The sequence below is a fragment of the Acyrthosiphon pisum genome, chromosome A2 (assembly GCF_005508785.2).
Source record: "Acyrthosiphon pisum isolate AL4f chromosome A2, pea_aphid_22Mar2018_4r6ur, whole genome shotgun sequence".
Lineage (NCBI taxonomy): Eukaryota > Metazoa > Arthropoda > Insecta > Hemiptera > Aphididae > Acyrthosiphon > Acyrthosiphon pisum.
Window position 1 is genome coordinate 38,589,640 of NC_042495.1, and position 16,584 is coordinate 38,606,223.

A 16,584-nucleotide genomic window follows, 5' to 3' on the forward strand; every position below is an offset into this window, starting at 1 on the left:
TTTAATACCATTACCGTGATCCACTTGTAATCTACTGTACAGCAGAGCGACATCCACTTACCTTACGTTTTTAATATTTTTCAACTGCTATTGTAACAATATATCAGGAGCCTTGTATTGTGTTAACACTTTTTAGCCCAAAAGATAAAAATGAATTGATAATTATAGAAAAAAAAACTAAAATAATTGAAATATGACAATGTCCGTAAACAGTTCAAAAAGAGTCAAATTATTTTCAAAATTGTATGGTGTATAGAAAATATTAATATAAACATTCAATGAAATTTTCAAGTATCTACCGTCATTCGTTTTTTAATTACAACAAAATAAAAAAATCGTTTCATGTGAAATCAAGTGAATATCAAATGTTGTAAAAATATTGTAATAATTTCAAACGCTCATAAAAATGTAATTTGACTTGCTTGTAGACATTTTTTTTTGAAAAAGGCAGACAAACTTATAAGGAATCTTGTATTAGGTACATTTTCAAATCTTAGATTTAAAAAGAAAATTTTTCATGAATTTCTAACTCAAAATAATTTGCAAATTTTCGTCATTTTTACGTATTTTGTCAATATTTGAACTTAAGATGCTTATAAAAAAAAACTGTGACTATGGATTTTTAATTTTTTTCATCTGCCTTTGAAACAATATAATATAGAAACCTTCTATTAAATTGTCAACCTTTTTCAACCAACAAATAAAATTTTATTGATATTTATAGAAAAAAAAAACTACAAAAAATGGAAACTGAAAATGTCCCTAAATAGTTCAAAACAATTCAAAATATTTTTAAAATTGTATCATGTATAGAAAATGGAAATATAAACAACCAGTGAAAATTTCATGTATCTACGGTCATTTGTTTAAGAGTTGCATCAAAAACCAAAATCAATTTTCTCGAAAACAGATTTTGCGTAAAAATTCCCGTTTTTCCTTATTATTTTTTTGTTTTTTCACGGCGCTTTTGAAAACTACTGAGAAATTTTTACTTTTGACTCCCCAAAGTACCAACTAGATTCACTTTCCTATCAGAAAAGATACTGTTGAAGAATATCTAAGCATTTTTACTGTCCTAAAAGGTGATGACAGACACAAAAATAAAAAATTAAATTAAAAAAAAAATAACACACATCATTCAGAATCTAAAATTTAACTTAATTATAACTGTAATTTTGAGTCAGCGAGTGTTTGTTATGTAATTACGTTTAAAAATAATATATTAATAAATTAACTATTGTTATTTATTGCATTTTATTTATATTATATAACACTAAATACTAATAATTTCAACCAAATTCGACGGAAGTTATCAGCCTCCATAAAACGAAATCTATAGGTCTATAGTCTATTAGTCTATAGACTTATGTAATAATCTAGAGACATCTTGTAGCTACTATGGTGAACTATTATATTTATGAACATATAAAATGTTAGAATGTAAGATCTATAGATAGGCGATAGCTGTTGTATTAACAATGTTAAGCTTACTTATTTTATATTTTCATTGTACTTTTGTATCTTGTACCTATGTTAATAGTAATAATTGTAGGTAATTTATATTATAATAACTTTAGACTTCAACATTATACGAATTATATGCCATACGATAATCCAGTACCGGAGTATACCGATTATATAACTGAAATCGATCTGGGCCGATCCATACATTTTAAAAGTCCATGTTATATTATCGCTGAAATAGGACAAAATCATCAAGGTGATATAATGATGGCTAAAAAATTGATCAAATTGGCCAAAGTAAGTACCTAAACCATTATATATATTTTTAATTTTTTGTATAGTAGATATTTGTATTATTATGTATAAATCTTATGATTTGAATTATTTTAGAAATGTGGCGCGGACTGTGTAAAATTTCAAAAAAGTTGCATAAACGAAAAATTTACGTTGTTGGCCAGAAACAGACTGTACAACAGTAAAAATTCTTTCGGTGCGACTTACGGTGAACACAAACATTTCCTGGAGTTTAGTGAAGATCAATACAAAGAACTGCGGAGGTATGCAGTAAAAAAAGTCGGAATTCATTTCACTGCATCGGCAATGGACCCGGTAAATCAGTTGACACAATTTATCAGCATAAATGTATATTGCTATATTACTAATTTCTAATTTTTTACATTACTCAAATTGTTACGGTTAATCTCACTTACACTGCTGCTATATTTTAAATATCGTAGTATGAATAAAAAAAAGGTGGGTAAGTGGATGTATGTCGCTCTGCTGTACAGTAGTTAGAAGTGGGTCACTGTATAATGGACAGTATTAGACTTGAATTCAATGATATAATATCATTGTATAAGAAAAACGATTCTGAGCGGAGACGGTTTGTCAGTCTGGATATTTTATATTGTTATTATTTATTTTATCATGTAAGTTGAATTAATATTATATTATAATTTTTTATTCGTTTCTATGGTGATAAGCAAAGCGTTAGAAATTAAAATCCCATTTTTAGCTTTTTTCGTAATTTTTCGGTGGTTTTTCCCGTGGAATTTAATAACTATTGAGAAAATCGAAAAATGACCTCTCTAATGTACCATCTTGATCCAATTTTCTAAAAGATAAGGTACTATATGTTGAAATCGAAACACTCCTTCTGGTAGAAATTTTGTATACTGCAGGATTTAAAAAAAAAAAAATAAACACCATTGTAAAACAAATAGCTTCCTCGCTCCGCTTAGAATCTAAAAATTATGATATTTATTATAATATTTCAATAATTCAACGCATTGATATGGTTAAATGAATCAATGTATGGTTTTTTTTCTACTTATGGCAATTATGTTGAAATAATTTTAGATTACAAGAAATTGGTTTTAAAAAATATTGTTTAAGATTTTTAAATATTTTTAATAGTACCAATACTGTATGTCTCAAATGTATCACTCTATATAGCTCCGTGAAACTTTGACATATCAACATTCAAGGTATTTAAATATTTATTATTTTAACAGTAATAATACTTAAACAGTTTTTACCTATAGAAATTGAGCATTTCACATACTTAAATTAATATCAAAATTGTAGTAATTAAAAATTACAACCATGTGTTTTTTTATGAATCTAACATAAATCATTTACTAGTTTTTAACTTAGTATCATATGATTATATAAAAACATTTTTTTTTTTTTTTTTAATAACGATTTATTGTAAAATTTAGATGCTTAGACCTACTACTCACTAGGTACTTCAATAACCTATCAATAATTTTCTATGGGTAGGTATTAGGTACTAAAATAACTAAGTGTCTATTATATTTAAAAATTGAAAAAGTTTATTTTATTTTTTAAAGGAATAAATCTGAAAATATTTGAAGTATAGCCGTATAAGTAATAAGTATATAAAATATCAACAGTTTAAGATTCTGGAAAATTTTTCAGAGCTTATGATCACAAGAAATTAGTTAGATAGGTAATTACCTAATAATAATAATCGCATTTATTGATTTTAATAGATAAACATTTTTTTTCTGAACAACATTTTAATTTTAAGATAAAATGATACTAATTATGTTGTTTGACATTTTTGATTTGTATTCAAGAATAATAGTGAATAATAATACAATTAATTGATATAGGGGTTTATTAAATTTTAATAAATCATAAATATTTATCGGAGTAAAAATTAAATTAAATTAACTTTTTTATCTGACTCACCAGTCACCACTTAATGCTGGTGAGTCACTATATAGTACCTACTGTACACAACACACGTCCATGTTACTTGATAGAATACTTTTACATTATGATTGTGTAACTAATAAGTAATAATACTCCCGGAAGTATTTTAAGAGAAAAAATGTTCTTCTTAAACACCTACTTTTTACTTCTTAGACACATCATGTATTCATGTAAAAAACAGTCATATTATTGTTTATTATGTATTTATATAGCATAATATAGGTAGCAATAGCAATTCGAATTAGTTTTAGATAAGCGTACAATAACAATTCAAATATTTTTAGAACAATACACTATATTTTTATTTATTATAGTATAGTATAATATATTCTATTATGAATCAGAATATTTAAGACTCAATACTTATAATTTATCAACATAAAACAAACAAATATAGTTAAATTCTGTCCAAAAAATATTAAATTGAAATGGTGAATTTTTAGTGTTTTTAAATTATAATTTATTAGGTATTATTATTATTTCTTAATTATTACTATTTATTTACAATTTACAAACATCCAAATTTATATATATTAATAGGTAATGTTATGCTTTTATGGGTAAGAACAATAATTAAAATGTTGTATCAGAAACATATTACATAGAAATTAATCGTAGGTACTTATTTTTAATATTTTTGTGTATGAACAGACAAATGGTTTTATTTCAAATTTTATAACATTATATTCTTGTAATGCGTGTACTTCTCTCCCTCTTAGCACTTAAAGATTCCAAGTCGACGTGATCGCAATTCATACCACTTTTAACTATTCCCCTGACCCCTTGTCATAATTTTAAAAACAAACCTATCAATACGCGTATGATGAGGCTTGACACTGACGATCGAACATTCCTTATTTAATATACTTTAATTTGTTTATACCCACTTAAAATTGTATTAGATATTATATTGTATATTGGTTCTTACTGTTATGAATTAATATTGTAGACGTATGTAAATGTTATTATTTTTATACCATATATGTATCAAATATCCTACGGAGGGCAAATCAGTTTTCTTTAATAAAAAATAAAATAAAATAATGATTCTTTTTTATTTGAACAGAATATTTACCAAACATAATTTATTAATTACACGTTCCAAAAATTACTATTAAGACTGTAACATGGTACTGAATTCAGAATTTTATTCTTTGGAAGTACAGTATAGTCGTTTTTATTTTCTCCTGGAATATCGTGTATCAATCATGTCCCTATCAATTTTGTCACGACTATTTCCTACTGTTCAGTCAATGTATTAAAACTTAATATTTTTTAATATTTCGATTTAAATTTAAATTTGTTGGGTTGATTTTGTATTTTGGTATCATTTTATCATGATACGTCATTGAATACGAAAAGCGGATATTTGTTATTATTATTTATTATATCATGTAAGTTGAATTAATATTATAATTTTTTATTCGTTTCTATGGTGATAAACAAAGCATTGGAAATTAAAATCCCATTTTTAGCGTTTTTTCGTATTTTTTCGATGGTTTTTCCCGTGGCATTAAATAACTATTGAGAAAATCAGAAAATGACCTCTCTAAAGTACCATCTTGATCCAATTTTCTAAAAGATAAGGTACTATATATGGAAATCAAAGCACTACTTCTGGTAGAAATTTTGTATATAGCCATATAGGATAAAAAAATAAAATAAACACCATTGTAAAACTATTATAAATAGCTTATAATTATAGCTTCATTGTTCCGCTCAGAATCTAAAATGTATACCTATAGTATGTATCTTACAGCGCTATCTATGCGGTGTCGATTTTGTAAGTATCCAGCTAGTTTGATTTTGCTTGTCCGGTATAAATTATAATAATATGGTGAAAGGGCATTTATAGGCAACTCATCGTACGCATGGTCATTGCGATTGTATATTTTATTATCAACGGATAATTAAATATTACTTACTTCACACCAGTTTGTTAATTGGACAGGGGCGGACTGCCCACGTGTGCTAGTGTGCCGTAGCACACCGGGCCGGCTGGCTTATATTATGTGAGACTATATTAGATTCTGTCATTCTGAGCGGAGCAATGAAGCTAGTGGTTTTACAATGGTGTTTATTTTTTTATTTTTTTTATATCCTGTATACAAAATGTCTACTAGAAGGAGTGCTTCGATTTCCATATATAGTACCTTATCTTTTAGGAAATTGGATCAAGATGGTACTTAACGAAGGTCATTTTTTGATTTTCTCATTAGTTATTTAATGCCACGGGAAAAACCACCGAAAAATTACGAAAAAGCCACTAAAAATAGGATTTTAATTTCTAGCACTTTGTTTATCACCATGGAAACGAATAAAAAATTATAATATTTCAATATTAATTCAACTTACAGACTATAATAAATAATAACAAAATAAAATACCCAGACTGACAAACCGTCTCCACTCAGAATCGTTTTTCTTATACAATGATGTATTATAATATCATTGAATTTAAGTTTAATACAACCCATTATATATTGATCCACTTGTAACCTACTGTACAGCAGTGCGACATCCGCTTACCCGCTTTTATTAAATTTGTTTTGTACATATTATTATTTAATAATTAAAAACTCAAAAATTTCAAATCGTCTTATACATAATATGGTATATATTTATTTAATAAAGGTTAATTTGGTGGTTAGGGGGGCTTTTCCCCCGCAGTTCTGTTTTCTTCAAATTATCTGGACCCCCCCCCCCCCCTCCATAACAAATTCCTAAATACACCAATATTATTTTTTCTTATCATCACACTCCCAAAAAACACATTACCTACGCATTCTAAAACGGCAATTGTATAGAGACCTATCAATTTAATTAAGAGGTGTAAGTCGTTATCAATGGATGGTTTCCTCATCATTTTGTTCATGCCTCGTATTATCTATCAATTTACCAAATTTGCCAAAAATTGTCATTAGAAAAAAAAAGGTGGATAGGTACCTACTGTGGCCTGCAGCCTGTAGGTATCGGTTGCCTGTTGGCTATTTTACGAATAAATAATAATAATATGTACTTTTACCGATCACGTACCTATACCTCTATACTACGATAGTTTGATTGAAATTTTTCAATTTTTTTTCTCCATACCACGAAGAATAATATTATTTAGCGTTATAATTTCGGTGTGTGTTTATTTCCGGCTAGGGAATCCCGCCGCACGAGGTTGTGTACTTGTATCGGACATCGGAGAAAGTGATCCCGCCGCCCGCACGTCAGCTTACTTTCATATTTGAAGTGTTACTTAACCTTGTACGGGTACAGCGCACGCACAAGTTAAAATACTCGTATTATTATTATTATCATTATTATTATTATTAATAATAATAATATGTTGTGTGGACCATCGTGAGACTTCAACGCACCGGTCGATGCAGAGTTTGCAATAAACATTAGGTATGGTGAATTATACTATTATGTTTAATAACAATATATCTATAATAGCTGTGGCGTGAACTTATATATTACATAGTTAAGTGGTCGACAACTATAATAATTAATAATATTAAATTATATATGTAGGTATAATTGCGCTCTCGTTCTTTTTAACGTTTCGTAACGTTATCCATCAATACGTGTCAATATCAATGGCACGCCAGGACGACCATCTACTTATCACCAAATGTTATTTTAAAAAACTTGAAATTTTTTAATAATTATTGACATACAAGATATAACATTATACAAATTACAAAACACTATATATACAGGGAACGACTGTTACTTGTATATTATGTATATTTATCGTCTCTAGCCTCTAGGTGTATACGATTACAAGTATATTTGTCTTAGTCTAACACTGACATACTGCAAAAATGTATATTTCTCAAAAGAAGTATACTAGTGTTATCTGCAGCTTTATAGAAGCCCAATCACTAAACAATGTTTTATTTACATCCTGCAGAGCGTATAGGTAGGATGATCATGTGAGGTTGGGGTTGGGATATAAAATGTACTTGGATTATAGACTCTAAAATACATTTAAATGGTCCGTATAATATGGTGGCCCTTGATGGAACCGATGATCTAATAAGGTGCACATCACGAGTTAAGATAATATTATTAGGATAAATAATCATGGTCAGACACGTACACAGGGGGGTGTTCAAACTCTCCCCGAAAAATTTGGTTTTTGTATGGTTATTTACTTATTCTATTTTAATGTTAATTGTCATATTATACTTTAATAGACAGGTTGGTATAATAATTAATATTACATTGTGTTTAAAAAAAACCGTCTAAAGCAAAATAAATATTTAATACTAATAAATTAAAATAATTAATAATATAATTTGAACAAAAATAAAAATAAAAATACCTAAACAAGATTTATAAATAAAATAAAATTATAGGTACCTATTGTGTATTGATGTGGGTACAAGAGAATTGTAAAATGTACACAGACACGGAAAACACCTAAGCTACATGGTACATGACAGATAACAACGAACATGTCCCCAGCCCCATCCATTCAACTTTTTGCAATTTTTTTTTTCTTATAATTAGTACGCCATTCCTATGAATTCCTATGATAGGTTTCAGAATTCCTACGAAAAATTCCGTCCGCAAATGCAAAATTCCCGTGGGTGGGGCTGTGAACACGTTTCTCCACCCCCATTCTTGACTATAAAAGGGGTTATTTGCAAATGAATTATTTAGAGTTATAAATATGTTGTATTGGAAATTTTGAAATATACATAACAAAATATACAAATTATCAATATTATACATGTATGGTTGATAAGAATGTAATCATAATATTTACCTCATAAACTATAGGTACTGTAAAATAGTACAATTCCAAAACATTTCATTGCATATAATTGTTGATAACATTACTTAAAATAGATTTTAAATTTTATGTTTATGCCATTATGTGCCTATGTTTTATAATACACCTTTAGAATATTATAGTTATAAGCATGACGTAATAATACTCTAGTCTGTGAACAACAATTTTTTTTTTAGTTTCATTAAAATTAAAAAAGTAGAAATATTTAATTATATACGTCATTCCTATAAATTCCTATGATGTGTTTCAGAATTCCTACGAAAAAATTCCGGCTGCAAGAGAAAAATTCCGTGTAGTAACTGTGTATACAATTAATTGTATTAGGTACTTTAAGTTTAGCGTACTATGCTCCATAAACAATGAAGATATGGATACAGTGCTAATCAAGTTATCTGATTCATGTTAAATAAGTATACCAATATCGAGTATTTACTATCAATATAAAAGGTTTCAATTGCCTTCCCCTCCAGCAGTGGCGAATACCCCATGGGGCGATTGCCCCATCGTCTCCCCCACTCAGAATTGTGTTTCTACATTATTTTTTTATTGTAATATTGAACTAAAAAAGGTAATTTAATTTTTGAAAACTTGCTCCCCTCCTCGGGTGATATCTGGATTCACTTCTGTCCCCCAGGACCTTGGCCTCAACTATAATTGACACTAGCTGATCCCGTGCCCTTAGTTGTCCGTATATAATGACAACTTTTAAAAAAATAATAAATTGTAATTGATCAATAATGTGCGAAAATTAGATTTGATGCATGTTTGTACCTGATCTGCCCGATTAACAAATGGCAACCAATTATCGTTTTACGTGTGACGTCACTGGTGCGCCGCCGGTCAACCACTACGCTGTTATAATACGTATATTACTACGGGCACGCGACACTACCTACACAATAATCAATTTGAAATAAAATTTATCTAAAAAACTCTTTAACAAATAATAATACGTTTATTGATACAAGTATTTACAATTAAGATACATTATTATATTAATTATATCGAGATTTTTATGCTGTTTCATATATTTTATTCATCATTTGTCAAATAATATACGTAATGATAAACCAAGTTGCCGATGCTTAATTAATAATTAAAACACATTTTACTTACATATTTTATTTTGAAACTTAAAACTTATTTTTTACATACCTTTATAATATGATAGAGTAGTTATATCAAAAACAGAAAATTAACTTATTTTTAAAAAACTAAATTATTTACGTAAAAACTTGAATATTTTGTTTTCATTAAATCTTCATAGTTTGGTTTTGGTTGAGGTGCTATTGTTTGAGGTATTGGTACAGTCTCAAATTCTGAAATTTTTTTTTGTTTTATAGTCCTTTAAGTACCTACATAAAGTGATAAGTTTACATTAGCTTTGACAAATAGTGTGGAGGTATTGAATTAAAAATACAAAATATCGAACGATGATGTACCTAATCTTAATAGAAAATAAAGATTTGTAATTTGTTATAAATAATAATATTGTCATAATTTCAGGCGAGAAGAAAATGTCCACACGCACACGTCGTTATAGGTTAGGTTATACACTTAAACACGCCAATCATTATTGCAATAACAGTGTCAACAGAAAAAATACGTAATTTCCTCAAGTGCTGCAGTAATTATTATTTGCATCTTGCAGTATATATTTGCTGTATAGCGTAATATACAACGCGTGACGAGAAAATTACATGTAAACATTACGTCTGCGGGACGTATGTCAATAGACAATATTATATCCGCGGGCTTGGAATATTGTCGTCGCCAACGTAATAAAATATAATATTATTTCATCGGTTATCATTTATGTGTGTCATTAATTATATCAGGTCGTCTATATTATAATGTAGACACCGAGACATCTCTGTACGCTCGCGGTTTATGTGTCGATATTTTTTTTTGTTTTTCGACGATGATGTAATCAAATATCGGTCTCGTATAATTCTGAGCTACAGTGGTTATAATATAGCTGTGGTTACTATAATAATATAGGTACATATTACTTAAATCGTATACATCATTACAGCGTATCACACTGCAAATAAATTACAATAAAATAGATAATATAAATAGTACAATTCTGAACTCGTTACCGACGAACCCGCGAACCGAAATCACAATGATTTGGCGATATTGTCATTTAAAATTATCTGTTTTTATTAAAAAATGTTCGACGATGACCGTCTGGAACGATGATAATATACAGTGGCGTACCCAGAGAGGGCTAAGGGGCTTCAGCCCCCTCTCCACTCAATACTCATTGACTGTTATGGTATAAATCGTATATAATAAAATGCCACGTACAAAGTACAAACCATGATATTTTTGAAAACGGATTTTGAAGAAAAATTCTGAGTACTATAAATTATTTGTAGAGGTTATTATATAGGTAGAAACTTATCAAATACATATTCCTATTAGTGTTTACAAAAACCTACCCTAATGTAATTATGTACCTACCAACATATCTGATCTATATATTTATTTGTATTGGTTCTTTTATTGATGAATATTGAACACTAATAATTTATTAGGTACAACAACTATTAACATTTCTCATTTATGAAGATATTTGTTATCGTTATTAGTGATATTAGATACGTTAGTCCAACTAACAGCGATCGGTTAAATTGATTATCTAAAATATTTGTTTTTATTTACTGTTCAAAACTTCAAACTCATAATTCTGTGATTACAATTATTATTATTTTGGGACTATAAATTTAATAAGTAGTATACAAAAATTCGTTCTAAAAAATGATTGCGAGAAGCATTCCTTTGAAAATGGTATGCGTACAAAATCGTCATATCACTGTAAAATTATACATGCTGAAGCAAACATGACATTATTGACATATATCACAAAAATTCACTCCTAACGTATTACAATAATTACAACGTATTATACTATAATTATATAAAAAGATATTTTCAGTAGTTTTTGAAATAATGAGTGTTCTTTGATTTTTTTCTTTCTTTTTTCAACGTAATACTGTATGCTATATTATACGTCGTATACTTAGGTATGTCCTATTCATATTATTTAACTATATTATGTTTGTAGCTTGTACATACATATTATATTGTGCAGCTTATATAAATATTTTAACTACCTCTATCTAACTCTCTCTATTCTCCCATCCAAAAAAAGTGGCAATAATATATTTAATAATATTAATATATGCATATAATTCGATATCCTGTTTTCGGCAAAACTACTGATGAAGTTTTTAGAAGATATTATATTTACCATCTGTGTCTATGTTCTATATATCTATATTTGTGTACATAATAATGTATAAGGAAATTTCTGAACCACGTGCATGCAGATCAGTTTCGAAATAATTCTTCAATCTTAATTAATAGTTTGATACTTTTTTACACAATGCCTACGAACCTATGGCAGGAGCTGAATATTATATAAATTGTACCGAAGTGAATGTATTTTCTTCAGATGTACAAGAATTAAAATTCATTCAAAATCTATGTAAAATGTCCACAACGTTATGGTATAACGTTTTTTCTGTCCTTTCAGGACAGTAAAACTGCTTCGATTTTCTTTAACAGTACCTATCTTGTTTGATGGGAAAGTGAATGTTGTTAGTGCTTGGAAAGGTCAAAATTTAAAATTCACAGTACTTTTCAAAAGCGCTTCCAAAAACAAATAATTGTTGATACATGAAAATTTGACTAAATGTTTATATTTTTATTTTCTATGTACCATGAATTTTCAAAATAATTTGACTTGTGTTGAGCTGTTTACAGACAGTTTTAAATTAAAATTTTTTTGTTTTTTTTTTCATTAAAAAATTTCAATAAAATCGAATTTTGGCCAAAAAGCGTCAACATTCAATATACAAGGCTGATGATATATATATATTATATATAAATTTGTTAAATAGCAGTTGAAAAATATTAAAAATTCACAAATACAAATTTTTTTATAAGCATTTAAAGTTCGATTTTTGACAACATTTATCAATTTTAAAATTAAAAAATGATTTTGTAGTTAAAAATTTATAAAATGATCAATTTTTATACCTAATGATTTAAAATTTACAACAAGATTCCACGTAAATAGGTTATTCTGTAACCAAAAATGTCAAAAATATAAAACCTCAGTTTTTCTTATAGTTATTTTATCTTCAAATTTGGAGGAAATTACATATTAAATAACCAAGAATATCAATTTTAGTTATTTTGTTGTAATTTTATAGTATTAATTAATTTAACTTGCCTGCTACCGTATTAATAATAAGTAGTAACAATATAAATATAATATAAAATATACACACTGACAAACCATCACCGCTCAGAATCGTTATTCGTATACAATGATATTATATTATATCATTGAATTAAAATTTTTAAAATCCATTATACAGTGACCCACTTGTAACCTACCATACAACACAGCGACATCCATTTACTCACCTTTTTTTTAATTAGGAATATTATTTTAATTGTTGGGAATCATTTAACATGATGTCCCTGCAGAGTACCTAGGGAATTCTCTATAAGTATCTTCCAAAATGTTTGTTTCTTTTTACTTACCTATATTTACTAAGACATTTGAAAATTTGTTAAAAAAATGTCTTTTGATGGTCGTCATATTATAATAATTTTAATCTATACAAAAAATGTAATGTTAATTAACAGAAAATGTATTGATTCATTTATTTAAGTTACGTTCATGTATAGGTATAGGGGAACACGGGGCAAAACCGACTGAAAAAATGAATGTTTTCATAATAATTCAGGATCTTACAATAAACGTGATCTGTTTGCACGGTTGTATTAAGTAACCTCTTGTTTACAATATTGAATTAAACATCAGTGGAATTTCATTCATATTTATTTTTTAACAAGACATTAACTATTTTTAACATTTTATCGGTTTTGCCCCGATACTGGGACAAAATCGATTTGTAATGGGGCAATACCGATGCATGGTATAACAGATACTGAAAAAATGATGGAGAAAAATAAAATATTAACCTTTTTTCCAAAGAAACCTACTAAACCAAATACAAATAACCATTGTATTTAAGTATTGCAACTATAGTAGTAAAGGTTTCATAAATTACCTATGTATTATTATAAGACATTTATAACTTAAATAATATTCAAAAAACCAAAATAAAAACAAATTTTAACAACACAAGTTGTTCTTAATAAAATAAAATTATTGATTATTAGGTTGGTGTACCTAATCCTAACCTATAATAAATAAATAGCAATTATCTAGCATTATAAAAACTGATCGGGTTTGCCCCATCGGTTTTGCCCCGAAGGCTAATTTTTATGAAACTGTTGATAACTTACACAATATTATTAGATAAAAATAAGTTAGTGATTGCAAAACAGTCTTTACAAGTTGTAGATTCATACTAGGCGAGTATGGTAATTGTAGTATAGTTCTATCATTGTTAAATCGTAAATTCAAAATACCTTTGAAATAATAATAATAATAATTAACTTTAAAATGTTCATAATCGAATAACAATTCAAACCAAAACGTTGCAGTTGATGTTAACAGTGATAACAACATGTTTCACGATAAGGAATGAAATAAATTTAAAACTGATAATTTTCATCCATAGACTAATGCAAAATAAGCAATATCGGTTTTGCCCCAGTATCGGTTTTACCCCGTGTTCCCCTAGGTGTATTTTACGTTTTCATTAATATATTGATATATTATTATATTTTGTAACTTATATATTTTTGAAGCATTATTTCTGATTATTATTTTTTCTAGTTTTTGAGTTTTATATTTAAATTGTTCATTAAACTTGTTTATTTAAATACAGGTTTTTGTTTGTATTACTATTTACTAGTAATTTGTTGATGACAGAATATAATCAAATGAGTTTAACAATGTATATTTGTACATGAAAAGCAAGACTCGGGAAAATTAATTAGACTGAAATAACAATATAAGTAATTGTCATTTTTGTTACCTACAAAAATTGCCACGCCAAGTTAACAACAAAAAATATGATTACTCAGAACTAGCAGATTTTGCATTTGCATTACAACACTGATGGTATAGATAAATTATGTTTTTACCGTTTCATATCAAGTAATCAGCTTGATAATGATAATAACAATTAATAGATTTCAGATAAGGGCCTCGGCCATTGGATTTTTCAATAGTATCGGTTAAAAATATTTATCTGTCAATTAAAACGTTGACTATAGGTACCTATGACCTATCTATACGCGAAGATGACATCTGGGTCACTTAAATTTGTATTTTGCATCTGTACACGCCTACCTATGATCATCACATGGCTAGACAAGTCCATTAGATGTTTATTATTTATTGTTATATTTAGATAATATACCTACTATATTACCTATAGATTATAATATATTATAATACAAGTATAATGTATTGTGCAGCGGTGCATAATATAAATATATTGTTGTAATACAAAATAAGTACCAGCTACATAGGCGTGAATAGCGTTTGAGATTTGGGGGGGGGGGGCTAATAGGGCTAATAGGGCCTTACCTTGATAATATTGAATAAGCTTAAAACAAAATGTAGGAAATGTTTGGGGGGGCTATGAACATTTTTTTGGGGGGGGATTAGCCCCTAAAGCCACCCCCCCCCCCTATTTGCGCCTATGACCAGCTATAGGTTTTGTCTTATTCGTTATTAATAATTTCCTATTTTAATATAATATGCACTATGCAGGTAACTAGATGTTTTATCAATCTTAACTTCTATAACTTCCGATCCCTATAGTTATATATTATAAGCTTCACAATCCTTTGCCAGCTTTAGTATACCTATATTATAAGCGCATACGAATATATATACATATATGTAATACATTTGGAGTAAGTTACCTATCTATTCCGGCTATACAGTGCGAATGTGTGATTCACCAAGCATGCTCACCCCCTTTTTTCTTTAATAATGCAGGTAATCAAAATCTGATTTTTGGAATTTTTAAATAGTATAATTAAATAATAAATACTAGATCCAATATTCCATAAATTTTATATTTTTATAATTATCGAAAAGCTACACGTTTGATTTTTTAATCAGGTGCATAGGAAAATTAAAATTTTCAAAAAAATTATCCATTTAATAATTTACAGTAAAATAAAGTGGTTCTTATTTGATGGTGATGAGCATGTTTGGTAAATATATAATGTGTATCACTGATTTACAAAATAATAAAATAAATTTATCATCGATCGCTATCACCCAATGATCCACAATCCACATTATAAAGATCGTTGTGAATTATGAGTATACAAACATCAGGGGCGACGTATCTGCAACTATATACCTATAATTTGTACTTTCTTTAAATCACGATTGGGCATAAGAATTGGAGATTTCTTATAAAATACCTACATAATTATCTTTCGACGGACCGTCATATCCGATTTGGGTATTATAACATATAATAATATATACAACAGGATGTCTGATAAATAATTAATGATAGGTACTGCTCATTGCCCAAAAAATTTGTGTAACTTCACGTCAAAAGTTAAAATATAATATTATATAGTGGATCTGATGCATCCGTGACGTATAATATGTATAATATGTAAACATAGTATTATAACATTGTATAATATTATGTTATAGTTGCATGTAATATTTTTGGCTTATCAACTTGATGGCTTAAATAATGACAGTGTTCCGATACGGCCTTCTGCTTCGATAAAAACATAAAACATATTCTATATTATATACTAGTGCACCTACTACTTTAGTACCTATTTGTTTTATTATATCTGTGATATACGCATATCTAAAGTTCACATACTCGATATGCCCTTTAAAAATTAATGTTTATTTCGCGTATATATTTACTTATTTAGTTATCATGTAACCGCGATAATAATAAAATATTAGATTCTGAGTGGAACGATGAATGTATTGATTTTACAATTATGTGTGTTTTTTTTTTTATTTTTTTTATTTTTATTTTTTTTTTGTGTCTGTCATCACCTTTTAGGACAGTAAAAGTGCTTGGATTTTCTTCAACAGTACCTTTTCTGATAGGAAAGTGAATCTAGTTGGTACTTTGGGGAGTAACATT

At 27.9% G+C, this 16,584-nt stretch overlaps 1 protein-coding gene across 1 annotated transcript in view; it reads left to right on the top strand.

The window, feature by feature from the left end:
• Positions 1-1,138: 1,138 nt before the first annotated feature.
• LOC100166349 (sialic acid synthase) overlaps positions 1,139-16,584 on the top strand; it is a 33,586-nt gene continuing 18,140 nt past the window's right edge. Inside the window, exons 1-2 of the mRNA XM_001951627.5 lie at positions 1,139-1,761; positions 1,855-2,073. Of these exons, the coding sequence (XP_001951662.2) occupies positions 1,531-1,761; positions 1,855-2,073 (450 nt within the window). The 5' untranslated portion in view covers positions 1,139-1,530. The remainder of the gene's footprint in view (positions 1,762-1,854; positions 2,074-16,584) is intronic.